This window comes from Apteryx mantelli, chromosome 1 (assembly GCF_036417845.1).
Source record: "Apteryx mantelli isolate bAptMan1 chromosome 1, bAptMan1.hap1, whole genome shotgun sequence".
NCBI classification, from domain to species: domain Eukaryota; kingdom Metazoa; phylum Chordata; class Aves; order Apterygiformes; family Apterygidae; genus Apteryx; species Apteryx mantelli.
In genome coordinates, this window is record NC_089978.1 from 165,837,844 (window position 1) to 165,863,768 (window position 25,925).

Sequence of the window (25,925 nt, forward strand, 5' to 3'; positions counted from 1 at the left end):
AAAAAATATGTATATATATGATTGATTTCATAGGACTGTGGCAATAACTTAAGCTATGAATATGAATGGTTTGTGATTGGACATTAACAAGAGAAGCTGGATTTGAGAAGTCTGTCTGAGGAAAGATCAGTGTTTTGGAGATTCTGGAATGATTAGTTGTCTGCTCTATTTGATGAAGGTTTTAATGGTTTGTCAGCAGTAGGGTAGCATACCCGTCACCAACTTGTTTTACTACAGGACTCAGGTCTTGGTTACATGTTGTGACATGTTTTTCATGCTGTTTTTGGAATGGCCATCTGTGCTACTAGGTCCAATTATTAAAAAAAAAAAAAGTTCTACCATGTCGTTCTTACTTTAAAATGAAGATGTTTCCATCTATTTCACCATAACAATGTACATCTCTGATACCTTATAACAGCCATATCTGGCAGAGCAGTTGTTCTTTGGCAGCAGTTTAGTGTGTAAGGTAGAAAATTTCCTTCAGTTAGGACTTTGATATGCTTACAAAGAAAGATGATTTCTTGTTCAGTGTCTGTGTTACATATTCAGAGTCTCTTATTAACATCTCTTCTTTATGTTCCACCAGATTCCTTGCTAAACAGTGTTAGGTGATTATTTGGGCTGTTTGAAAAGGGTCTCAGTTGTTGTTGGTTGTGTAATCATTATGTATAGTCTGAGGAGAAATCGGTTGCCTGCTGGAGGGAGATTTTGTTAGACTATAAAATCTGCTGGTGTTCAAGAGTTAGGTTCACGTGACTGTAGGAGAGTGGTGATCAAATTGCGTGTTATTTTGTAGCTTGAGAAATCCTTTCTTAATGCCAAACCCAATAAAGGCTAAGTACCATAGGTAGAGAGCTTAAATAATGGTCTCCCCATAGATACCAAAGTTTTGGAAGACATCAAGAATTAAGCATAAATGAATCTCATTCGTTCAACAAGGCTGTTGTAGAAATGCATGTGTTTATATTTGTACATAAATTAAGTTGTGGTAAATACTTTACGTATCAGATTTTCTAAAGTAAATTGGCTTGTTCAGTCTTTAGAAATGAAAATTCCTATTTTAATTTTTCAGCATATTTTAACAGGATCTGTAGCTATGCTAAATTGTAAGCCAAATCTAATTTATACCCTGATCTTAAGGATATTTTCTCTGGCTGTGAACCTACTGGTATGAAGGATGGTAGCAGTGATTGACACTAATTTCACCTTCTTTCCTCTTTTTTTACAGGTGGTCTCCCAGATAAGAAGTTTGATGTAGATAAACGAGCCATGAATCTGGGAGATTTTAATGACATAATGAGAAAGGATCGATCTGGGTTCCGTCCACCTAATTCCAAAGACATGGGAACCACAGATAGTGGGCCTTATTTTGAGAAGGTGAGAGAAGTATCTTTGGATAAATGAAAATCGGCTTCTGCATTCAAGGTCCCATTTTTATTTTTTTTTACCGTGCTCCTCTGGAAGTGATAAAAATTCAATAACTTTGAACAAATTCAACAACAAAGGGGGATGGGGTTTATATTTGTAGAATGAATGTATGTGAAACAGAGGTGTCAAATGTGTATAGGCAAATTAGAATATCTGGGGAGAACAAGTCTTTTTATTCTAGAACAGTTTTCTCTTAATATGAAGAGGTTGAAATTCCTTTCCTTTCCTTGGAAGGGTAAACTACTGGTAAAAATGAAATCCAGTATAGTGGTCATCATAATGGTCCTTATGGCTACTGACTATAATCATCTACTGTGAAATTTGGTTTAGATCTAAATAAACATATGTAATCACAGTCTTCCAAGATTTTTCTGCTTTCATGTCTGTGATTTATTGGAAACAGCCTTCCTAAATTCTGCAGCCCCTTATGCTATATGTCCATGCACTGTTAGCTTCTGTATGACATCTGTTTCTCTGTGACATTTGTTGTATGTTATGGTAGCATCTCCTTCATATTCTTGCCTATTTTAAATAGAAGCTTTCCTTACTACTATCAAATATTAATTGCTTCACATTATGAATTGGAGAGTGTGCAGTACTTTCAGAATGATGATTTTTTTTTCTAATATAGTTTAAGTGCCTTACTTTTAAAATGAAAAAAAAAATGGTTTATAAATTCTGAATTATGGTATCTTCAATAAGTTAAAATCTTAAATAAGTTAAAAAAATTTTTTTTTTCTTCTTTTAACTCCTCCATTTTGGTATAAGAGGCCAAAAACAGTTTTGTGAACTCCCTCTGCTGGTCTAATGAATACATACTACTAGCAGAGCTAATGCACTCCTAACATGTTAGGTTGGTAGGTGCATGCAAACAATAGGAACTCACTCAATATTTGTATGTTTCTGAAGTAGCAATAGCCACTGTCAGAAATGAACTTTATTAATGAAGCAAACTTTTCAAAATGTTGTATTTTTAAGAAGAAACTTTAGGAATTTGTTAACAATCTCCTTGGACCAAAATCTGTAAAGCTTAATTGTCAAGTGATTGATTGAGTTGGGCGTTTTGTCCTTGTAACTGCTATTACAAATTAACTTTGCTTATTCCTAGTCACTCACCATCCCTCTTTCTCTCCTCTTACATTCTCTTGCTTCACTAACCAACTCCTGCTGTTGGCTAACTGCTGCTTCAGCTGACTTTGCCTTTCTCCAATCAAGATGGGTGCCTTGGGGATGAGGCTCCCTGCTCTCCCTTCTCCCCTTCTCCCAGCTACAAGCTGTCTCCCTCTGGTTCCACACTATCCAACGTCGGCCTTGGGGCAATCGGCTCAGGGCTCAGTCCCCAAAACTTCGCTGCTAGACAAGTAAGCAGGCCACCTTATAAGATGCATTGTTATATGGCTGCAACCTGGGCTTAATCCTGGTTAGTTGGTTGCTTGCATTTGTTTTCCTACAAAATGAATAAGAATAATGTTAATGGAAATTTCAGATATATCAGGCCATCAAGAATTAGTCTGCTTTGGTTGCTATCATCAAAATGTATTTCATCTATTTTTGTTGGCCTCTTACTTCCAGAATCACAGTGCAACAGAAGACAGATTTTCTTTTCAGGAATGCATTTATCCACTATTCAGTAGAAGTCATGCAGTTCCTTAGTGGAGAACTATAATTATATCTTAATTCCATGTTTAAAAATCTAGTTAGGGGCTACTGTTTCACACTACCACCACCAAATGCTGAATGTTTCCAGACTCCACCCAATGACCTTATATGTAGAAATGTGCTTTTAAAAATTTGCACTCCTTTTGCATTGTTCCTGCTCCTTTCTCCCTTCACCACACCTCAAAAAGAGAGATTAAGTTAACAGTATTTAAAATTTCTTGAAGCGGCGGTATTTTCTTCCTGCATATGGAGGAACAGTGGGGAAGAAATGGAGTCGTTAATTTGTAGTTTTGAAGTATCCCTGCCTGGCTATTGCGTTTTGCATTATACTAGGAGAAAACATTACAGGAATGCTAAGAAATGAAAAAACAGAACCCAAGTAATATAACTAGACCAGCTAGTATAGTCGCATGCCTAACATGGTGGTGTTTCTTTGTGTCGTCTCTCTGTTTCTATGTGACATAGTAAGTGTTGAACATCAGATCAAGCCCAAAGTTTGCAGACATATTCTAGGATTTGGTGTACAGTATTCTACTGAATTTTAGGGAAAACTCAAATGTAGCCACAGCTTCAAACCTCTCAAAAAATTCAAAACGTAGTTGACTCCAGTCAGCTCTTTCTAGAATAACAGCTCTTTTGTGTCTTGGATTTTTGGTGGTTTTGCTTTATCTGTCCTCCTACATGTTTAATATGACATCTTTAGCTACTTCTGAAAGAGAAGATGTAAAATAAGTATTAGGGAAGAGGGATGCAATGTAGGTGAATGAGGCAATCCGTACGGCTGCCAGTATAGAAGCAGAATGGGAGATTTCTGTTTCAGAAGAAGGATAATGAAGGATATACAGAGTTATAGTAGAAGGGAAGCAAAGTTGATGAAATCTTGGCATGTAAGGGAAGCAAATGTTTTGGAGAGGACCTTCACAGAGTCTCAATCTGGGAGAAAGATGAATTTATGTTGGGAGCAATGATGCTGGTATAGCATATATAGGATACTAGAATGCTTAAGATTTCATATCATAAGGGTTGGGGGGGGTTGTTTTGTTTTGTTTTTTAATGAAAATGTTGAATTCTGATTTTAGTTAGACAGTGAAAGGCCTGCAGAGGAAGTATCAGGCATTTGAATTGTATCTTGACAACCTAGACTGGTACCTGACTTTTTTTAAAACTATGGCCAAAAACTTCTGTTGACACAATCTTTACCATACCTTTAAAGCAGTAGAATGTTTTTGAGCGTATTGTTTGTACTCTGTGTCTCCATTTCCTAACCTGTAAAGTGCAAGATACAAACCATAACCCACTTCATAATGTGCTTTGAAATATATGGATAAACATGACTCTCTAAATGTGAAGGAGGAAGAGCCTGCATTTCGAAAATGTAGTCCAGGAGCCTAAAGACAGGTGGAATATTGCTGATTTAGGACAGACATCTCAGTAATTCTAAGGATATTCTGTCAATATTGCCTCATTGTTATTTGCATGTAGTTAATAGCATAGAAATCCGTTATCCTGAAGGATTTAACTTCTCACAACTGCTTTAATTTTATAGGGTGGCAATCATGGTTTGTTTGGAAACAGCACAGCACAATCGAGAGGCATGCACACACCAGTGCAGCCACTAAATCCTTCCCCCAATATCCGGGCGCAAGTGCCTCCCCAGTTTCTTTCCCCCCAGGTAAGGAATTAAAGTAACCGGTTACTCATAAAATGCAGAGCTAAAGCCTTCAGAGCACACTTTTTGAAGTCGCTTATGCATCTATCTTAGTCTAGACTTGGCATTTACAAATTGAAAATTTAGAAACTGTTTAAAATTCATTTAGAGCTTTTTTTTTTTTTTTTTTTTTTTTGGAAAGGTTAGCTGCCTTTCTCTTATTCCAAGGCAGTTAATTGTAAATACACACTACCACTATTTTCCCTCAAATTAAACCCAGGAATCTGTGTCCTACCTAGGCTTTTACAAAGTATTTAAAAAAAAATAAAGAAAATTACTCATGTAAAAGCTGAACGTTCTTCTGAAGTGTGACAGATTGCTTTATTTTTTTTCAAGCAATCTTGTCCTGTGCTTCCTGCCCCCGAATGAGAGGCTCGATGAAGGGCTGCCTGTTGCATTTACATTCCAGATTCTAAGACCTCAGGCTCTCCAAATGCACAAGTTTCCTCTACTCTACCTTTGCTTTGGACTTGGTGAAGACTTGGAGATTCTCCTGAATATTCTGCTTGTGTAACTCAAATATAGAGGAGAAAATGGGGGTTCTTCTTCATCTACTCCTGTCTCTTACTATAGCTCTTCACCAGCATACAAAGAGCTTAACTTTTTCTCTTAGGCATTCTGTCTTTGCTACAGTGACTGCCTGAATGCCTTTCTTTCCTTTGTCACGCAGTACCTTTTTAATATGATAATGCAGTACTGTGATTACTATTTAGTTGCAGATATATCAAGATTTTAATCTAGTGTGATCTCTAGCAACTGATTGGTTGGGGGAGGAACCTTTTTGTGTGTGTGTGTCTGTGTCTGTGTTCACACATGTAGTATTGCGTATTGTCAATCAAGATACTCATTCTATTCAAGTCATAGATTGTGTGTGTGTAAATGTGACGTGTTAGGAAATCTGTAATGTCTTTCCCAGATCACCATCTAAGAATGGTGTCATATCTGCTCCTTTATACAAATACTTCCATTTCATCTTTCTTTTTCATAGTAGTGCTTTTCTTGAGGAGATGTAATTGTTTTCCACACAGGTTTCAGCCTCCATGCTCAAGCAGTTTCCCAACAGTGGCTTGAATCCAGGTCTTTTCAATATGGGGCCGCAGCTTTCTCCACAACAGATTGCCATGCTGAGCCAGCTTCCACAGATTCCCCAGTTTCAATTAGTAAGTAGCTGGTAATCTTGTGAGGCAGACTGTTTACAAAGTGTCTGCTAAAAGAGCTTTCTTTTTACATTTGTTCTAATTCTCTTTTGTTCTGCTGATCTTGTGTTATTTTTGTACAAGTGCTCCCTGTTCATTGTACTGGAAAATACAGCCCTGTTAGAGACCAGCAGATAATCTAAACAGGCCTGTGTAATTATTGTGAATGTTGGAATGGGTTGGTAATGATGATGAGCAACACTTTTGTACGAAGAGCAGTTGTTTGCTGATTTTTATTTTTTTATGAAGTTCCCGTTGTAGTCTTGGTGACTGTAATAAAGTGACTACTAGTACATGATACAGCAGTACTGTTACATGAGATGCAGTTAGAAAAAGGTAAAGGATACTGTAATTTTCTGATGCTTTCATTGTAATTTTATTTCATTGTGAAGAGTGAGAAACAGTTCACCTTTACCTAAGTTCTGAATAAAGCATTTGCTAGTGACTAGCTCCTGACAATTATTTTTCACCTGATGAGCTCTGTATTTTCACCCTTCCAACCCCCACTTATCATGTAGGCGTGTCAGCTCCTTCTTCAGCAGCAGCAACAGCAGCAGCAGCAGCTGTTACAGAGCCAGAGGAAGTTATCTCAAGCTGTGCGACAACAGCAAGAGCAACAGGTATGGCGCTGTTTTTGTCAGTCATGTGAAGTGTAAAGTGTGCTAGGAAAACACAGTCTTCATTAAATACTGTGATAGGCTTAGTAATGCCACACGCTCTCTTTGGTGGTGAGTTGCACTGTTCAGAGTAAATACACTGAATCTCTCTTACGTGACTGTCTTCATGTTTACTGGAATTCTGTGTTCCAGTGTAGGATTAAGATTCATTTGTTCCTTTCCTTTGCAGATTGCTCGTATGGTGAGTGCCCTCCAGCAGCAGCAGCAGAGACAGCCTGGAATGAAGCATTCACCATCCCACCCTGTTGGGCCTAAGCCACATTTAGACAGCATGGTACCCAATCCTTTGAATGTGGGTCTCTCAGATTTACAGACCAAAGGGCAAATACCTGGATACGGTTCAGGTAAGTGCGACTGTGGAAGGAGATTTACTTCATTGCTCATAGTATTGCTGTATTAGCCAGTTCTGTCTGGGTCCACAAATAAGTAATTTATGTGTGAGCACTAGAGTGAAGGTTGCAATATGTCAGCTCTTGATAAAATTGGATTTTTTTTTTCATTATGTGGGAAGAAACCAAACCTGTTAACAAAGGATAGATTAGTGGCATGCTGATTTAACGAGTTTATTTGAAATTTGCCTTCTGAGGATTTCAGTTGCTACTGTTACAGTTACCTGACTTAGGGTTCACTGTGCCTCCATCTTTGAGGATATTTGAACCAAAAAGAACAAAATGATAATGGGTCTTTGTTTGTTTTGCAGGCTTTGGCTCAAGTGGCATGGATTATGGCATGGTGGGAGGGAAAGAGGCTGGAACAGAATCCCGCTTTAAACAGTGGACTATGATGGAAGGGCTGCCCTCTGTGGCTTCACAAGATGCCAATATGCACAAAAATGGTGAGAGGGGGTTGGCTGTTTTGGGAGTGGAGCCTCGATAAGAGTGCTCTTGCCATATCATCTCACAAGAGGTGAAAAAACTTGGATGAAACTGTGCTTCAAGTTAGTTAATGCCTTACCTTGCCACTACTCATCTTAGATAGTTTTGGTTTTAGTATTCCATACTTTCATAAAGCCCTCAGTCTTTCCTGAGCGTAAATGTATCTTTTTATGATTCAGGTGCAATAGTGCCCCCTGGAAAGGCTCGTGGAGGATCGCCCTACAACCAGTTTGACATAATCCAGGGCGACCCACTTGGTGGCCATGCAGGCCCTGCTGGTGATAGTTGGTTACCTGCCAAATCTCCACCAACAAACAAGATTGGAAGCAAATCCAGCAACGCCAGCTGGCCTCCAGGTATTACATAAGGGGAAGTTATATCCCAGCTTTACAGTAGATGTTCTGGGAGCTTTTCTTTTCCTACTTTTCAAATAATCATTGCAAGGAAAGTATTTGGTGGGCCTATCTCATTTGTTAAATTTCTTGCATGTTAAATTAGGACTTAAAGGTTAAATTTCCAGTAAAAATTTGCTGAACTAAATACGAACTAACTGCTGAATTGCCTGCATAGCATTTGATTTTTGTTCAGTGAACTCGTTTTCTGTAGTCTTGTGACTTACACTTAGTCAAAGTTTCATGAAGAATACTTGTCTATAGAATATGCAATGCCAGTTCCCTCCTTTTGTATTGATACCTCATTCGTGTTGTGTTACACTGTCATGGAGTGCAAAAATTCTGATTGATAACATGGAATTAGAAAGCAAAACGGGTGTGTGTGTGTGTGTGTGTGTGTGTGTGTGTGTGTGTGTGTGTGTGAGAGAGAGAGAGAGAGAGAGAGAGAGAGAGAGAGAAACAGAATTTTTCTGTCTTGACCTTTTGCATTTAGTATAGCATGAACTTTTCCTCTGAGCAATTGTCTATGCATAGGATCCACTGCAGAGCACAAGATTTCTTTTGCCAGCAGTATTGGTACAATGTGTGTGCTGTGCTGTTTGTTGTGGTTCATGCTGGTTGCATAAAGCATAGAAGAGCATTACCATGTTTTAGTACCTCTCAACAATCTTGTGGCTTGGCTAGAAGTTTCTTGCTTTTGGATTACAGACAGTAGCACATTCTTCAATTCTTCTTGAGTTTCACTGGCAGAGTTTTGTCTGTCTACTAGAAAACTCTGAGTATCTAGGAAAACACATACATATTTGAACATGCACGTAACTTTCTATATAAAACGTTCCTTAAATCCAGAGTGGTGTCCTTGAAGGTGCATGATATAACGCACCAACGCTATTCAGCAAATAGTGGATGCTGTGATTTTCTTTCCATGGGGGAGACTTACATTCCAGAAGAACATTAATAGGTGCAAATCCTTTGCTTCCTACCCTTTCAAGCACAGAGAAGGTGCAGTTACACTTTCTGGGTAAACCGGTAGCACAGATCTTGCATCAGAAAGCCCAGGAATCTGTACTACAGATACAGCTACACAAACTTGGAGAAGGTAGTTCATTTTATATGTGAGAAACCTTCAGTGTCTAACTCTGAAAAGAAAATGTTTTCAGACGGAGTAACACGGAGTTAAAGAATTAGCAATGCTTTACATTGATGTCAGTGAAGTACTGAGGTTTTTGGGCTGGAGTTGATGTTCACAATGGTGAAAATGCCCAAAACTTAATATTTTGTCAGGCCTCTCTCATAGCATCGTCAGTGACTAAAGAAATGTGTTCAGCAGCATTCCCCGATATAACACGGAGATGCACAGCACCAGGAGAATAATGTATGTGAGAATCAGCTCTGCCATGTTTTCAGGTTTTAGAGCAGCCACTGGCTCAGGCAAGATTCATGATACCAGAAAGCTATACCCTGAAGCAAGAGGCTGAATAGCTACTATTTGTCTCTCATGGATATTGTACAGCTTTCCTAGTGGTACTTGCATTCCCACCATCAGTGATGCATAAATTTTTTTTCTTGTTGACTGCCTCACCACTGTCAGAGAATAGCCAGGATTCATGAGTCTTGAACATAAACTTTCAATAGGGTTGTTGGTGTTGTCCTTCATTTTTTGTGTAAAGTCAAGAATAGTTCATGAATACAATTGCATATTCCATCCAACAGATCATGGGTTTGGCCATGTGGCCTTTGTGTAATTATGGCTGTATTGTTATCTGTCTCTCAGGAGGTCCATAGACCAGGACAAATTTTAGCCTATAACCATCAGCCCCTAAAGTTGTCTCGTAGCCTCATTGCTTATCTGCTTCCTTGAGAAGGAAAATATGGCTAAAATCATGATCCAGCTTATCAACGGCCTTGGGGAAGAATAAAGACCAAAAATGATTTTGCACTGTAGGTCCTTTTTTGCAGGCTTACAGGTGATGCCCACTGTCAGTTACTGGTATGGAGGTAAATTTTTCTTGGTAGGACTGGAAAACAAGTTGTTGACAAAAAAGAGTTTACAAGAGTGACCCTCTTGAAATGGGTGTGTTTTTTCTTTGAATGAAGGCAGTGGTCATTCAGCAGTCACCCTGACATTCACATTTTCCCCTAAATGGCTTCTGCTGCAAAAACTCTGCTGCTCAAGAGAGCAGTATTGTTCAGCACCAAGATAAATGAAGTGGTGCCCAATCAAAAAGATCTCACAGCTGGAGATGAGAGCCAGTTTTGCTGCATTGGTGAGAACTACATCTTTTGATTGTGTCACACAGCCTTGTGTAACTAGGTAACGCTACACTATAATTTGTCCATTCAGGAGCAGTGCAATAATATGCTCCGGGCAAACTGGCCTGGATGCATTTGTCATGGTTTTTCTGATAATCTTATGTGTATTGAACTTTCTGGGAGGACCTTTCAAATATCGATTTGGAGAAATGTGCTGCTTTTTTTTTTTTTTTTGCTTTTTTTTTTTTTGCTTTTTTGTGTGCCCCCCCTTTTTTTTGCCCCCCCCCCCTTTTTTTTTTTTTTTTTTTTTTTTTTTTTTTTTTTTTTTTTTTTACTATCTAGAAATGTAAGAGCATACCTTGATGAGTGTGCATGAGAGTAATTGTCAGTCTCCAAGGGTAGTATGGAACTCTGTCAATATGCTGAAGTTCAAGAAAAACTCTTCTAGCAGCCTGTCACAAAAAAGTTGATATAAATTATAACTAATGTTGTAGCCATCTGCATGAGTACAGCTGAAGGTTCTACCTCATGCTAAAAAAATACAGAATTCTGAAACTGGTTAACAATCCTCCAAGACTCATTTTTAAAACAGTTTGCTTAAGTGATCTTCTGAGCAGCAAGGCACACAAACACACAGAATCACGCACGCAGAATGGTTGGGGTTGGAAGGGACCTCTGGAGATCATCTAGTCCAACCCCCCTGCTCAAGCAGAGTCACCTAGAGCACGTTGCCCAGGATTGTGTCCAGACAGCTTTTGAATATCTCCAAGGATGGAGACTCCACAACCTCTCTGGGCAACCTGTTCCAGTGCTCGGTCACCCTTACAGTAAAGAAGTTTTTCCTTGCATAGCCTAATCAGTGATATTTATTTCAACTGCAAGTGGAGATCAGGAGCCCCATCTTTTATAGCTCTCTCCAAGGCTAGGGAGCGGTTGTGTGTTTAGTTTAAATCAAAAAAATATGCCAAACCTTTGGAGCCCTGTTTGACTACTCTTTGGGTGAGGGGTTACTATACACTTTTCAGTGTCACCAATTTCCAGAATTCTTCGCAAAGACAACACTCTGATCGATCTTTATCATTTCTTTTTGGCACACAAGTTCTGATTCTGGCTATCTTCCTTTCAACCATTTCAAGTCCTTACCTGTGTTCCTGAATTCTTTATATCAGAACAGGGAAGATCCTCTGACCAGAGCCAAGATCTGTGTTGGGAGACCTTAAGCATAAGGTGATCCTGTTTTTCAGGGGGTTTGAAGCATTTTGGCAGTAGCTGAGCAGATTCCTGTCGATGCAGTGCTGGTTGCTCATACTGTGGGGTGTGTTGATACCAGTTATCCTGGATTGTTTGCTAGTGTTACTAAAGACTGGGAGATGTGACTGAGGTTTACAAAATATATTAAAGTAGTGGATAAGGTGAATGCAGAATTGTTATTCTCCAAATCTTGCAACACTAGAACTGTGGTGCAAATCCTGAAACTAAGAGGGTGTAAGTTTAAAATAGATGAGAGCAGTTTTTTCCACAGTGAGTGGTGAAGTTCTGGACTGTGTTGCTTCTAGAGCTTGTGGAAGCAGATAGTACCAGCTGTTTCAAAAAAGGGCTCAGATAAATTGATGGAAAATAGGCCCACAAGCAGGTGGTTGCAGATCCAGGGTACTTCTGACATCCTAAGTGTCATCTGCATCCCTGCAGATGCTGGGAGAGTGTGAGTGGAGTAGCCTGCAAATAAGTGGCCAGGTTTGAATTCTCTCCCTAAATGGTGTCTCTCTGGCCACTGTTGGAGACATCATACTGGGCTAGATGGACCACAGTTCTGACCCAGTAGGGCATTTCTTATGTTTTATCTGAGGTTTTCCTGCCAGTGTGATATCACAGTCTAATGCTGCTCTTACTGTGCTGGTTGTTTGAACCAGAAGTACCACTTTTTTTTTTCTTTCTGTGTTTGTCTGTGAAAGTAGTAGACAACTTTTTTGCCCTTCTGAAATCTCCTCAACACTTATTTCCAGTAAATGGCATTCCCCTGTCTGCATCTAATTCTCTTTCCCTCCTGTCCTAGAGTTCCAACCAGGAGTGCCATGGAAAGGTATACAAAACATTGACCCTGAATCTGACCCCTATGTGACCCCTGGAAGTGTGCTGGGGACAGCCACATCTCCCATTGTAGATACTGACCACCAACTTCTGCGGGACAACACCACAGGTAAAATGGCAAACTAGCATGTGATTATTTAAGTCATTCTGATATTCAAGAATATTCTGATGCTCCTGTTGTAACAGAACGAGAACAAGGAATCAGTTACCTTTAACTATGAAGGAAACCTATGTGCTTTCGCACAACGGTTGTGTGTCACGTAAAAGGATGATGTTGGTACAAATTGTGGCTCTCTTGAGATTCAGCAGTGTTACAGAAACTCTACAAAATTGGCATACTTTTCTCTTTCTCTCTCCCTTTCCCTTTGATAGGGTCTAATTCTTCCCTCAACACCTCGCTGCCTTCACCTGGTGCCTGGCCCTACAGTGCCTCTGACAATTCCTTCACCAACGTTCATAGCACTTCAGGTATGCGGGCTCCAAAATTTAGCTGGACAAAACATTTTCCACTTGTTCACTAGTTACTCTTTCTTCTCATTCTTATTTCACCTTGGATATTTAGTCTTTCACTGATTCCTGAGGAAGCTCAGAAGTCAAAATTTGAGTTGCTGGTCACATATTTTTCTTCCTGGTGGTAAAATACTCCGCTGTAGTTGTATTTAAAAACTAGACTAAGATCCCAATCCCCCCCCCCCCCCCCCAAAATGATACAAAGTTCTTAGTTACACAGATTGAAGAACAGGGAAGCAGCAAATGAAACAACAAAAGAAGACTTCTCGCTTTTTATGTCAGAATCCACTGACATAAATAAGAGTGTGGGGGGCAGGGGGCGTGTCTTAATATTTTAAATGTTCCTGCTCCTGTATGTATCAGTTAAGGAATTTGAGTGATAAGGTAAGAGGTTTTATTTATCTTAAAACATTAGAATATTGGAGTGCTGTGAAGGCAACATTTTTGCCTCCCCTTTTGTAGCACTCATCATTCCCTAAAAGAGAGTCTTCCTGAAGAGAGAGGGGTTTTAGTCTTTTGGCTTTTGATGGTTGGCCTGTAAACAGTAATTTAGATGTCTGCCTCACATCCTTGGTAAGGAGGTCTCCAAAGCTTTATATTGAAAAATGCACTCTGCACATACTTCTGATTAGGAAGCTGGAAATATTTGCTCCAGACAATTCATTTGGATTTCCAGCCTTTTGAAAACGCCAGTTTTCTCTTGAGACATGGTTGTCACAGAATCACAGAATCACAGAATCACAGAATCACAGAATCACAGAATCACAGAATCACAGAATCACAGAATCACTGAGGTTGGAAGGGACCTCTGGAGATCATCTAGTCCAACCCCCCTGCTCCACCAGGGTCACCTAGAGCACATTGCACAGGATTGCATCCAGGCGGCTTTTGAATATCTCCAGAGAAGGAGACTCCACCACCTCTCGGGGCAACCTGTTCCAGTGCTCTGTCACCCTCACAGTGAAAAAGTTTTTCCTCATGTTAAGATGGAAGTGTCTGTGTTTCAGTTTGTGCCCATTGCCTCGCGTCCTGTCGCTCGGCACCACTGAAAAGAGTCTGGCCCCATCCTCTCGATGGGGCCTCCTGTCTTTGGCAGCTACTTCAAGCTGAAGAGTTGTGTGTAGATAGAAGTGGGGAACATAGTCGGGGCCAGATGCAGCTTGCAGCTATGTGGGGTTTTGGGGGTCCCCCCCCATCTTACTGGATAACAGCTGTGTTCACATGTTAACCCAACATCTTCACAAAATGTGTTGAGAATCCTATTTAGCCCTCAAGAATAGTGCCCCAGCTACCAGTGTTTAGGGTGACTTTGGTTTGAAGCAGCATCTATGTATCCAGCATTCCAATGACATACAAGATTTCTTTGACAACCTAGAAGGAGGAACACCGTATTTCAGCTTCTTACCTCTGCTTAATTTTGTCTAGCACTTAAGAAAGACCAGAAAGATTAAAAGTGATTGAAGTCATAGTTGAATGCAATAAACCAGGCTGCTGCCTTACGCAGATTCTGTCTGCTCTTCATCTTGATAAACTGCACAACAGCACTTTACAGCTGGAAAACGGGACATCTGAAAATAGGGATTTAGAATTCACATGTCCATAAAACAAACTGTTTGGGTCTAGTGAAATAAATTTTTAAGCACTTCTATCTACTTTATTCATAGATTAGTGTTTTAAACCTGCTTGCCATTGATGATTACTGTTACCCATCTGTGCTTGAGGCACTATGAAGTGTAGTCATCCAAATGTAAAATGAAGCATATTCTTGTTTCTTGCTGAAAGTTGTGTGATCTTGATGCGCAGATGCATTATTTCATGACACCCTGCTATATTGTAAACCTGGATTTTTTTTCTTTATAAGTAATTTACCTTTTGTTAATGAATAGAGCTTAATGCACATATGTGTGCATGTGCAACGCATACACATGCACACCACATACACACACGCACATTCTGATTCAGATTATTTATGAGACAATTATTTATGCTGAGTCTGATTACAGAACAATGAAAAAAGAAATTACTTGAGCAATATCCACTTTTTCATGTGTTTTTACTAGGTGATAATTGATCATTGGTGTGAAGAGGTATGGAAGAATGTGTACTTTACCCCTTTAAGGAAAATTGGTTAGGAAGACCTCCCAAATATCCATAAGTGATTAGTTTTGGAGAGTTGTTTTAATTTTTCCATTTTATTGGACTTTCCGGAAAGGGTTCTTGAAACTTGTTGGGGACACCTGTTCATGGTTTTAACTTCTCCTAATAAGTATCTGGTAATATTTTCTCATGTAAATTGAGTATGTGCCACCAAGATTGTTTAAAAGTCCAGTTATCACATAACTGTCATAGTTGAATGGCCTTCTTTACACATTGCGGTGTGTAATGTGTGAACACATTACAGGTGTTAATCCTGTAATGAAATGTGTGTCATGAGAAAGCTTTGATTGTATAGGAGGACATCTTTAGGAGGTCACATTAGCTTAGTAGACCAAGAGTGGTAACTCTCCATTTCATTTCTCTGCAAGCTTGGGACCTGAAGAAGGTTAGTTTTATTAGGAGTTCAGTGTTGCCCAATCTTGTAAGAAATTTTCAAATGAGTGTTGAGGTTCTCCAATGAAAGGTAGTATGGACAAAAAAGTTACTATGATTATTATTAGTCCTTGAATATACTGTGACCTGTTACGTTATCACAGATGATCTAGGTTTTTTGGGCAGCTTTATGCAAGATGAGCAAAGATTAGCCATAAGTGACTGGGCTTGTTTGGCTTCTTTTTTGTATGGCAGATTTTAACTGTTGCATGATTCTGTGCTTTGTGCTTGTATCTGATAGAAATGTGCTTAGGCTTACAATAATAGTTAGAGTTGAAGGCTAGTTGAATCTCTTGGGTTTCACTAATTCATACCATTTATTTAATCTTCTAGCAAAATTCAGTGATTACAAATCAACATGGTCCCCAGATCCCATAGGACACAATCCCACTCATCTCTCCAACAAGATGTGGAAAAACCATATTTCCTCAAGGAACACTACAGGGTTGCCCCGCCCGCCTCCTGGCCTGACCAACCCCAAACCATCATCTCCATGGAACAGCACAGCAGCCCGATCGGTCAGGGGCTGGGGGGCACAGGACTCAAGGCTTGCCTCTGGTGAGAAGAATCACCTGCTGTCACCATTGATCAGAGCTGAGGAGTGTACGTTTTACAGCACTAATGGTTTGGATGAAAGAAGGTTGCAGTTGCCTGGTGAAAGGAAACAAACAAAAAAATTCCTTCTTGAAATGGACATGTACTGTCAGTGATGGGGCTGGGGGGAGAAGGTCCCAGGACCTGCTGCGGGGGATGAGTGAAGAGGGCTGAGAGCTGCCAGGAAGGAATTTCTACTGCATAGGGCCTTTCAAGACTCAAGGGTGTTGGATAAATGCTCTCTGTGGGTGGGAAATTCCTAGAAGATAAACTCTAGTTTAAAAAAAAAAAAAAAAAAAAGAATCTTGATTTGAAATGTGAAGATGTGGTTTTTGTTTTCAAAACTAAAAATTGGACTTGGTTAGCATGGCTGATAAGTTGAATTTGTCTGAGATTGAAAGACCTGACTGTAAAGGAAAAGGTTTTTCTTTGTATCAGATTTTTCTTGATTATTCTCTCTTCTGTTTGTAGCTTCTACTTGGAGTGATGGTGGCTCAGTTCGTCCTAGCTACTGGCTGGTTCTTCACAATCTCACTCCACAGGTATTTTCTATTATTGTCTCTGGGAACTTGTTTGCTTTAATTGTTGAGAGATGGATTGTGGAATCTTTAGCTGGTCCTATTTGAATTAAATTTAACAAAAGCAGACTGATGATGTAATTCTTGATTAAACTGGACTGTAGTCTGCTTTTCTATAGTAATCACGTCAGCTAACTTGAAGATGTTCAGTTTTTGCTATATAACCATCATAACCTTTCATTACATAGAGTTTCAAGAAATTACTTGAAACACAAAGATTGTTTTTCTTAGAAGTGAGGATAATGTGGAATGGTTTATAGCATTCAATAAGAATGCTTGTCTTGTCAATAAGAAAGCTAGCGTAACTGCCAATTTTCACTTTGGTGTTTCCATAGTGAAACCACAGAATGTTTCCAGAACTTCTGCCAAAAGCAGTCTAGTTAAGTTATTCTAGCAAGTATTCTCAGAGCTTGCTTCCATTCAGAACGAATTCTGTGGAGATCCTGGTTTCAGCCATCCCAATTAGTCTGTATTCAAGGCTTACGAAAAGCCTATATGATTATTAGCAGCGCCCTGAGGTCTAGACAGAGAGTCCCCTGTTTGGCTGGATAATTTACTATGCTTCTAGTACAGTGTAGGAAAATATCACTATGAAAGGAAGGACTAAGGTATCCTTTGGACTACCCAAAATGGCAACCTACTCTCCCTTCATTAAAAAGACCGTTTCCCTTGATACAAAGGAAACAACAGTGGTGTGATGAAGAGGCATATTTCTAAGTCTCTCCCTGTGCAAGATCATTTATTACTGCTTTAGGAATTATTTAATGGAAGAGGAATATATTTTGCAGACGTTTAAATTGATAAAGAAAGAAGCAGAATATAGTTATGTTATGTCTCTTCCATAACCAGTTGTCTTTCTTGTGGGGCAGTACACTGGAGAGGAGGGGAGCTAAAGGTTAAGGTGAATTCAGGGACAGTATCTTCATTTCAGCTTCTCTGTTTTAACATGGCCATGTTTGTACCCACACACAACTCTCTCCTTCCTCATTTGAGGTTTATTATATAATTGGGAGGTGAGGAGGAAAGTAGTACTTTCTTAAGGATCTGCACATACGGATCCCATTTGTGAGTGCATGTTCCCGTGGCACACCAAGAATGCAATCCGTCTGTACAGAACACCTGGGAGAACAGCAGTTACTGGAGGTAACAAGCCATTACTGCTGCAGAAGGAACATAGGCAACGACTGCTGTGAAAACATTAGTTGAGGAGGAATGAGCATTGCTGGGTTTGGCAGACAAATCACTGACTGTTTCAATAACTTACTGTTTCGTAAACCGCAAAGACAAAAAAAAAAAATCTCATTTTAGAAGTGAGATTTCCAATTTTCCAAAAAATTCCAACTATTGGCTGATCTAAATTCTGCTGAAATCAGAGTGCTGGAGACAAAGGAACAACTGTGTGTGTTTTAGTGCAAATCCTTTCACCCATTTTCCTCTGTGAGAGGAGGTTATCTTTTAATTGCTGCGAGTATTTCGAGTTAGGATGGAAGTCGATTTGGAGAAATAGTTACAAGCATCCGTTTCGTCCTGGCTGTTCTCCCTCAGATCGATGGGTCAACCTTGAGGACGATCTGCATGCAGCATGGCCCACTGCTGACATTCCATCTGAACCTGACCCAGGGCACCGCCCTTATCCGATACAACACCAAACAGGAGGCGGCCAAGGCCCAGACTGCACTGCACATGTGAGCAATCCCAGTGTCTGTCCTTTCTTACTAGATTAGTTGCGAATGCAAGATGTCTGTCCAGTGCTATGCTGTGAAAACTCTTTCAAGTTGAAAGGGAGTCTTTCATTCATCAGTAGAGGAAGATGGGAAATAAAGGTGCCTTCTGTTAGGGTATTTTAACTCCTGCTACAAACGAGCAGATACAGAACTAAGAAGTTGCAATTGGCAGGACAGAGTTGTGACCAGTATGCAAATGACTGCACAATTTTGGCCATTTTATGAAAGCTTGTGAATTGTTTCGCATGACAATCTTTCTTGGATATTTTCCCAAACAGTCAATTGCATTTTCACTGTAAATCACAATGTGAATGATTACAAAATATTGATTCCCTTTTGTTAGAAGGGGGGAAATGCTTTATGAAGAAAAATTCTTTATATGAAAGGGAAGAGACTCTCAAACCCCAAAATGTGGATCATTTTTCAAGAGGTGTTTTCACAGACCAGGTGCCCCTCTTGACTGCTGGGTGGATCACCAGCTTTAAGTTGTTATACCATGCAGCTTTCCTAGCTATAACAGTGAATATCTTCATAAGAAAGGGTGCCGTTTGTTTCAGCTGTCTTAAACAGCTGGAAATAATGAGTGGGATACCATCCCAGGAACTATTCACTTTATCAGGACCCTGAACAAAGTGCCTTGTGGGTCATGTTTTAAGCACCTTTAATGTAAAACTAGTTTTGCCTTACAGAAATGCTGAAACACTTTTGTAACATTTACATTCTTTTAATTAAAATATGTTTAGTGGAAAACTATTCCTTGTTTTTGCACAATTCACTATGTTTTGTCCATATGTAATACTTCTTTTATGGTTAATTTTGATTCATAGAGGCCTGCCGCATTGCAGATACACACGTAATCCACGTGTGAGGGAATCTGCTATAGTTATAATTGAGACACACCTGAAATGACTTACTTGAAAGGCTGCAAATCTTAGGTTTCCTGTTCTTAAGCCTCTTGGGGTTGGCTGTGGCTCTGGCTTGGTTTGAAAACATGAGAGGTTTTCCCCCAGAAATCCCCTACCTTTTTTCCTGTTACTTTTTATTGAGTTTTAACACTTAAAAAAAATTTTTTTTGAACTAGAGAAATCTTTCATCCTGAATTTCATGGACTTTTAACCTATCCTTGAGGTCTGTTCTGTTTGCAAGGTGGCATATGTACATTTGCCATTTTAGCTACACTCTATATGCACTTTTATTGCCCTTATGTTGGTCAGGACATTAGTTTAAATTTAGAAAGTTTTTGCTGCCACCACAACAGCTGAAGATTTGATTTTTGCCCCTTAAAAAAGGGAAGTACTTGTGCTTTGCAGAGTCAGTTTCACTGCCAAGAACGGCTGACTCTTTCCTTGATCTTTCCATTGTGGCAAGCTGATTTTTCCTTCGGTTTTAGCACTTAGTAGTTCTGTTTCCATGCCTTCTGAATCCCTTGCTTTGTTTAATTACCTTTAGGCTTTGTCTAATTACTGTTCTTCTCTCATGTATTTCATTTCCTAGGTGTGTGTTGGGAAACACTACCATCCTGGCTGAGTTTGCCACAGACGAAGAGGTTAGTCGCTTTCTGGCACAAGCTCAGCCCCCTACACCTGCAGCAACCCCAAGTGCACCCACGGCAGGCTGGCAATCCCTGGAGACAGGACAGAACCAGACAGATCCAGTTGGACCTGCTTTGAATCTTTTTGGTGGGTCAACAGGGCTTGGGCAGTGGAGCAGTGGTGGCGGCGGCGGCGGCAGCAGTGGGGGTGATCTCACTGGTGCTTCATTGTGGGGGCCCCCAAACTATTCTTCAAGCTTGTGGGGGGTCCCAAGTGTAGAGGATCCACACAGAATGGGCAGCCCTGCTCCCTTACTACCTGGAGACCTTCTGGGAGGAGGGTCGGATTCAATCTGAACTTAGAACTTTCAACTCTGACCTCGTGACCTTTTTTGGAACAGCAGCAGCACTAACTTGACCTTTTCGTTTTTTTCAACTTGCAATAAATACATTTATAAAAGGAAAAAAGAAAACGGAGAGAGAAAAAAAGGTGGGTCATTGACAGACTGTCTGAGCACATAGTTGCCTCCCTTATATAACTTCAGTTTTTTCGTTTGGAATATGAATCCAAAAAGAGAACATATCACTCTTGAAATACTTGAATCATGAACGCCAACTTAGAAAGACAATGTGAAGCAAGTACACATACCATTTAAATTTAAACACAAAAAATTAAAAAAATTAGTTTCTAGTTTTTCACTTTTTCATGTTATACGGAAGTTGTTGCTAAGAAACATATATACTGAAAAAATAGCTTTTTAACTTTGTTTGCACTGGGTGTGTTTCCGTCCTTAGGTCTACCATGTTGGGTTGGGGCAGGGGGTGGGGTACAAAAGAAAAAAGGGGTGGAGGGAGGGGAAGACTTGACGGAGCCTCACTTTAAAAAACAAAACAAAAAAAAAACACAAAAAAACAAAATGAAAAAAAAACAAAAAAAACAACACTTTGTGATTGGCTGGTTGAAAAGTACCAGTGTGTTCTGGCACATGTAACTGCCCACGTGTGCTTGTTTCTGTGTGAGTGCGTGTGCACATGTTTGTGTGTGTGCATTTTTTTCTCTATATATATAATCTTGAAACGCTGCATTGCTGATGGTCTACGGGCTGGCTGGCCATCTGCATGTCTTGATTCTGAAAACAAGACAGGCATGGTGGAGTCCCTGTGGCTGAAGCAGAATCCAGTTGGGCTGGATTAAAATTTGTCAGTAGGGTTTTGGTTTTTTGTTTTTTGGGTTTTTTTAATTCATTTTAGCAGGGTGCTATCTCAAGTTTGCAGATCATACTGAGTGGGTAGTTGCTTCCTAGCCCTTGTTCTAACCCTGTGGTAGAGCAGAACACTGCCATATCCAAAGGATTTGGTGAGAGGGGAGCCAATGTTGTCTTTTGAGTAGCAGTGTATTTATTTATTTATGTCTGCATGTGGGGTTTTTGTACTGAGTGAACCCTAGAATGTTTGTTATATAATGCAAGCCATTTTTTTTTTCTTCTGAAGAGGGGAAAAGAGGAGAATAGAAGACATTGCCATCTTTTGTGCGGCTAAGACAAATGTTCTTATTCAGTCTCTTGCAAGCTTCAGTACCTTTAAAAAAAAAATGAGTATCTCATTTCTCCCCTAAACCTATAAATAGGCACCCATATTCATTCTTGAAGAATCCATCAAAAGCCTGAAATTCCAGCCCAACCAAATTAGCCTTTTAATTGATTTATCACTTGTATTAAAAACTGACAAAACTAAAATGTGTCAGCAAGTTGCTGGCCGGCCTGCCTGCCTCATCTCCTGAAAGCACATGCAGCTAACTCCCTTCTGCGTCCTTCATGGTGAGCGTTACCTGTGCCAGGCCTTGGTGTATTGCAGCACCAGACCATCACTGACAGAAACGTTTACTTACGAATGTTCTTAAACCAGTGTGTACTTCAAAAACGTTTCCTTTTGTTTCTGTGTTGTGTTTTTTCCTGTGTACGTGATTTTGCTTAGGCAGGTATATAACTAGCAAAGACTTTTTTTTTAAAGTATTGCACCTTTTGTTTTTTTGTTTTTACTTTTTCTGTACTGTTGCTTTTTAATTTCTGTATTTAAGGAAAGGTTTGGGGGTTTTGTTTTTGATTTTTAGCATCAATGTAGTAGTACTCTGGGCAGGATAGGGATGGCCTATAATCCACAGTGATAGCCAGTGTGTGTGTGCATGTGTGCGCTGGGAACAAAACTTTTAACACTGCTTGTTGTGAAAAGAGTTGTAGCAGACTTGAAGGGACATCCATTTACACAAAGCAGGAAGGTTTTTTTTTTTTTTTTTTTTTTTTTTTTGAGGGGGGCTGGAAGAAGAGTGAAAAGAGATGCCGGTACTTTTTCCCATAAGTGCTAGCACTTCTGTGTAGTGTTGTCTAGCTGTGATACTGTCTAACATAAAGTGCCGACATTCTGTACCAGCAAATACCTATCCATTCCAACCCTCAGTGGGAGCAGTTCTCTGTTTTTATTATCTGTAGGGGAGGGAGGATAGGGGAGTCTCTCTCTTCAGCATCTTCATTGAAGGATACAGTAATGTCTAATACATTTAACTCTAAGCATGGGCTAGGTGGGGAGAAGCGAAGGCAGATTCAATTAATGCAGGGGTGTGCGTGTGTGTGTATGCCTGTGTGTTGGGGTGGGGGGAAGGGCTAGGGAGTTCTGTGGCTTTTTTTAATTCATCTTATCTATGTAAAACCCAATGTCACAAGGAAGACTGACTGAGGGAAATGCTGCATTTACCCATGCCTGTAGATTTGTATGCAAAGTGTTATGTGACAAAAAGTATGAGTAGGTTTGTATTTGTTTAGTAAACTGGAGTGTGCAGCATACTCTGGCTCCTTTTGAATATACTTTTCTATCATGTCTCCCCCTTCATCCCACCATGCACGGTGAAACAAAACGTTCTCTTCCAACTCCTGCTAGTTAGTTCCCCTCCCATGCACACATCCATAAGGCTTTGTTTCCAATAGCCTCTGCTTGAAGACCAGCCAAGCTCCGATATGCAGAGTAGGTTTTAAAAAGTCCTGTGCCAGCAGTACTTCCTAGGGAAGCACCTTTGGCCTGAGTAAGCCAGTATCCGTTCTGTCACATGATTTGCTATACATGCTGGTTCATTGCTGTGTTCCACCCTCACTTCTCTCTCCCAACCTGCCCTAAGGTCCCTTTTCCTGCACTTTGGGTTAGTTGAGTTCATTGCGATACTACGGTGAAAGCCGGGTGCTAGAGCCCCTCTTGTTTACAAGACATAATGAGGGATTTGAAATATTTAAAAAGAAAAGCTAAATTGTTCTTCCATTGTAAGCTTAAAGGGAAAAAAAATTAAAATGTACAAAAAAAAAAAGACCAAAAAGTGCATATATATATTTTAGATGAAGACTAACTCTGGGAGCATTTAACAGTGTTTTTGTTTTAACATTTTATTTTCCTGCTTTAAATTTGCAAGCATTCTCAGGAATTCTAGGGTAGGAAGCCAGTTTTTGAAGATGGTTTATTTAACCTTATCTTATCCTAGATAGATGGCTGTTTCTTGTTGATAAACTTTTACAAGTTCCTGAATCTTCAAAATGTTTGAAAGTTTTTACTTTAAAATAAAAAAGCTAAAAAAATAAATAAAAAGAAAAAAAGAAAAAAATCTCCAAATGTTACTGTCAGACTGGGGATCAAGAATTTTAAAGACTGTATGAATTAAAATACATTAAGAAAACTTCTCAATATCAGTGACAGAAATTCATTGTAATGTTAAACAAGTTGTGGGAGAAGAAGGGTTATCATTTATAGTGCTTTGTTACTTGTGCAGACGTGCAGTTGCATGGAGAAGAGAGAAGTGTGTGAATGGAAATCTATCACTCTGTTCCCTTTCAATTGAAACTAAACTAAAACTTCCAAGCACCTTTTTAAAAGCAAAAGGAAATTGTAAATATAACTAAAATGCAGTTTAGCTGAACTGAATGAGTCCTCAGCTAGGAGGTATAGTGGGAAATACAGGATGGTGCTTTATATGACTTTAAAGTAGTACTAAAGAAAACCAGTGCTAATAGAAAACCCAATAATGAAGTAGTTTTATCCTGTTTTTTTCAGTATAGAAAAAAGAGAATATGGAAAAAACGAAATGTACATTATAAAACAACTTCCATGTTTCCAGCTATTTGGTCAGTTTTATTCCCCACTTGGAGATTTGCTGCTTGCTTTTCTTCATCTTTCACCCCCCACAGGTTTTCCATTTTGTTTTATGAGGGGAATATCTGTTAAGCTCTTATTCTGTTCACCCTGTTGCTGCTGGCTGTCAGGGCTCGTAGCCTTGAACTTCAGAGTTCAGTATTGGGATGGCTAACTTGTCTCCCAGCACTAAGGGATAGGGGCTTACTCTGCCTGAATTTGCTAGGCTAAAACCACAAAAACCGCTTTAGTGCCTTTTTACATGCACCCACATGCCCTACAGTAGGGGGAGGGAGGGAAGATAAGGCAAGGCGAGGCAGTATAGTCACTTGATGGAAATGAATGTACCAATTCTTAAAAAGAGCATGCTGCAAAGGCATGTCATGCAATGAGTTATATAACAGTAGTTGAGATAACTTTTTATTATTTAAAAAACAAAATGCCAAGTTTCTGTCCTTTTTGTATCAGTTGCTCAGTGTTTTCGTGTTGCACTGCATGTATATATGAGCGTATACATGTGTTGAAAACAATGCTAATTTAGGGGGGGGAAAAAATCTTATAATGGGCCAGTAGAGGAGTTTGTTTAGGGAGTTTAGGGTTTGATTTTACATGTTTTAGTTAATTTTAAGATGATTTCTATCAGTGCTTTGCCAGAGGCTGTGTCTTATCAATCAGTAGTGTCCTAAAAAAGAGGAAATAGTACAATTCAGTGAAAAAGAGCCCAAGAACTTTGTAATCACTTGGAAGTTAATTGTGACTGACTGCTGAGAGGTTGGTGGTCTAGAACTTCAGCAGTCTGCTCGGTCCAAACCTGTCTTCATTAAAACACTCTGCTCCTCCTTTCTCTGAGCATGCGGGCCTGTGAATGTAGGGGTTTGTCTCCTCAGTGATAGTTTTCCTAAATTGTTAAAGCAAAGCCACGTTAATCTTACTACTTCCCATTTCAAGTCTGAAAAACAGAATAGTTGATAGTTATCTTGCTCTCCAAAATGTATTTAACTGATCATGGTGTTGCATGGCTGTTGACCTTATTTCATGGTCATGACATTCCTTACCATCGCAAACAATTTCTGAACATTGCACTAACTGTACTCTTATTATCAGGACAACTGTTGCTTGATTTTAATAAATATTCTACTACCGTTTGAGCTCATAACAGCAAAAAGAGAGCAGGAATTCATGTTAGGGTACTTGGGCTTTTAGAAAACTGTTCTTGGGAGGGAATAAGTGGCAGCATCTTGTTTAAACATGATGCCGAAAAGAGACTGGGGAAGACATGTCTTGGAATAGACTATGGACATTTCTTCCCAGATAAAAATCAAACATCACTTCTTTCACTGAAAATTCACTTTTACTTTCTCAAGCCACAAATGCAGGACAGTTTGTCGTAATTCTGTTCTTGATTTTGGTTCTCAAGGTTATGCAGTTTAAATTTATGCATACTTTCCAGTTGTTTTCTGTTTTCCTGTGTTTTTCCTTGATTTTAATCCTTCAATGTTTAATTTGTAACATACTTTTTAACTGTCTTCAGAAGAAATATCCACTTGTTATTGGTCACTTTATCAACCTGCACCCCCACAGTGTGTATCAAGCTGTCTGATTTTTTTTTAATAGGTTTGCTTATTTTTCTGTTCCATTTGAGTAATTAATTTAGCAGTGATAATGAAGAAGTCTGAGAAAAAAATGGGGTCCCCTCCCCTGCAGGACAGAAAACCTATTTTGAGACTTCTGAAATTTACTTTGGAAAGCAGTTTCAGTATCATATACTTTGGAAGACTTGCCATCATTTCACAGTGTTTTTATGCTTGACTGGACACTTGCCCAGCAGTCCCGAAAGGTTTTATTTACAGTCACAAGGTGTCAGGTTTTTCTTACAGGCTTTTTGTATTTTGCTTCATGTTAAGTGGCCTAAAGATTTGTGTAATGAGCAAGAATATTAAGCCAAGCGTGTTTTTCCTC

General features: G+C 39.5%; 1 protein-coding gene across 16 annotated transcripts in view; it reads left to right on the forward strand.

Annotated features, from left to right (window-relative positions):
• TNRC6B (trinucleotide repeat containing adaptor 6B) overlaps positions 1 to 20,612 on the forward strand; it is a 139,331-nt gene extending 118,719 nt beyond the window's left edge. For 11 of the 16 annotated variants that reach the window (XM_067310180.1, XM_067310253.1, XM_067310192.1 and 8 more), the window contains 14 exons: positions 1,229 to 1,377; positions 2,619 to 2,789; positions 4,634 to 4,759; positions 5,824 to 5,955; positions 6,510 to 6,611; positions 6,838 to 7,012; positions 7,369 to 7,503; positions 7,723 to 7,899; positions 12,242 to 12,385; positions 12,649 to 12,744; positions 15,709 to 15,978; positions 16,441 to 16,511; positions 18,093 to 18,232; positions 19,766 to 20,612. In XM_067310180.1, coding sequence (XP_067166281.1) covers positions 1,229 to 1,377; positions 2,619 to 2,789; positions 4,634 to 4,759; positions 5,824 to 5,955; positions 6,510 to 6,611; positions 6,838 to 7,012; positions 7,369 to 7,503; positions 7,723 to 7,899; positions 12,242 to 12,385; positions 12,649 to 12,744; positions 15,709 to 15,978; positions 16,441 to 16,511; positions 18,093 to 18,232; positions 19,766 to 20,159 — 2,282 coding nt within the window. In that variant the 3' untranslated portion in view covers positions 20,160 to 20,612. The remainder of the gene's footprint in view (positions 1 to 1,228; positions 1,378 to 2,618; positions 2,790 to 4,633; positions 4,760 to 5,823; positions 5,956 to 6,509; positions 6,612 to 6,837; positions 7,013 to 7,368; positions 7,504 to 7,722; positions 7,900 to 12,241; positions 12,386 to 12,648; positions 12,745 to 15,708; positions 15,979 to 16,440; positions 16,512 to 18,092; positions 18,233 to 19,765) is intronic. The other 5 variants (XM_067310264.1, XM_067310286.1, XM_067310208.1 and 2 more) reach the window with 4 other exon arrangements.
• The last annotated feature ends 5,313 nt before the right edge of the window (positions 20,613 to 25,925 follow it).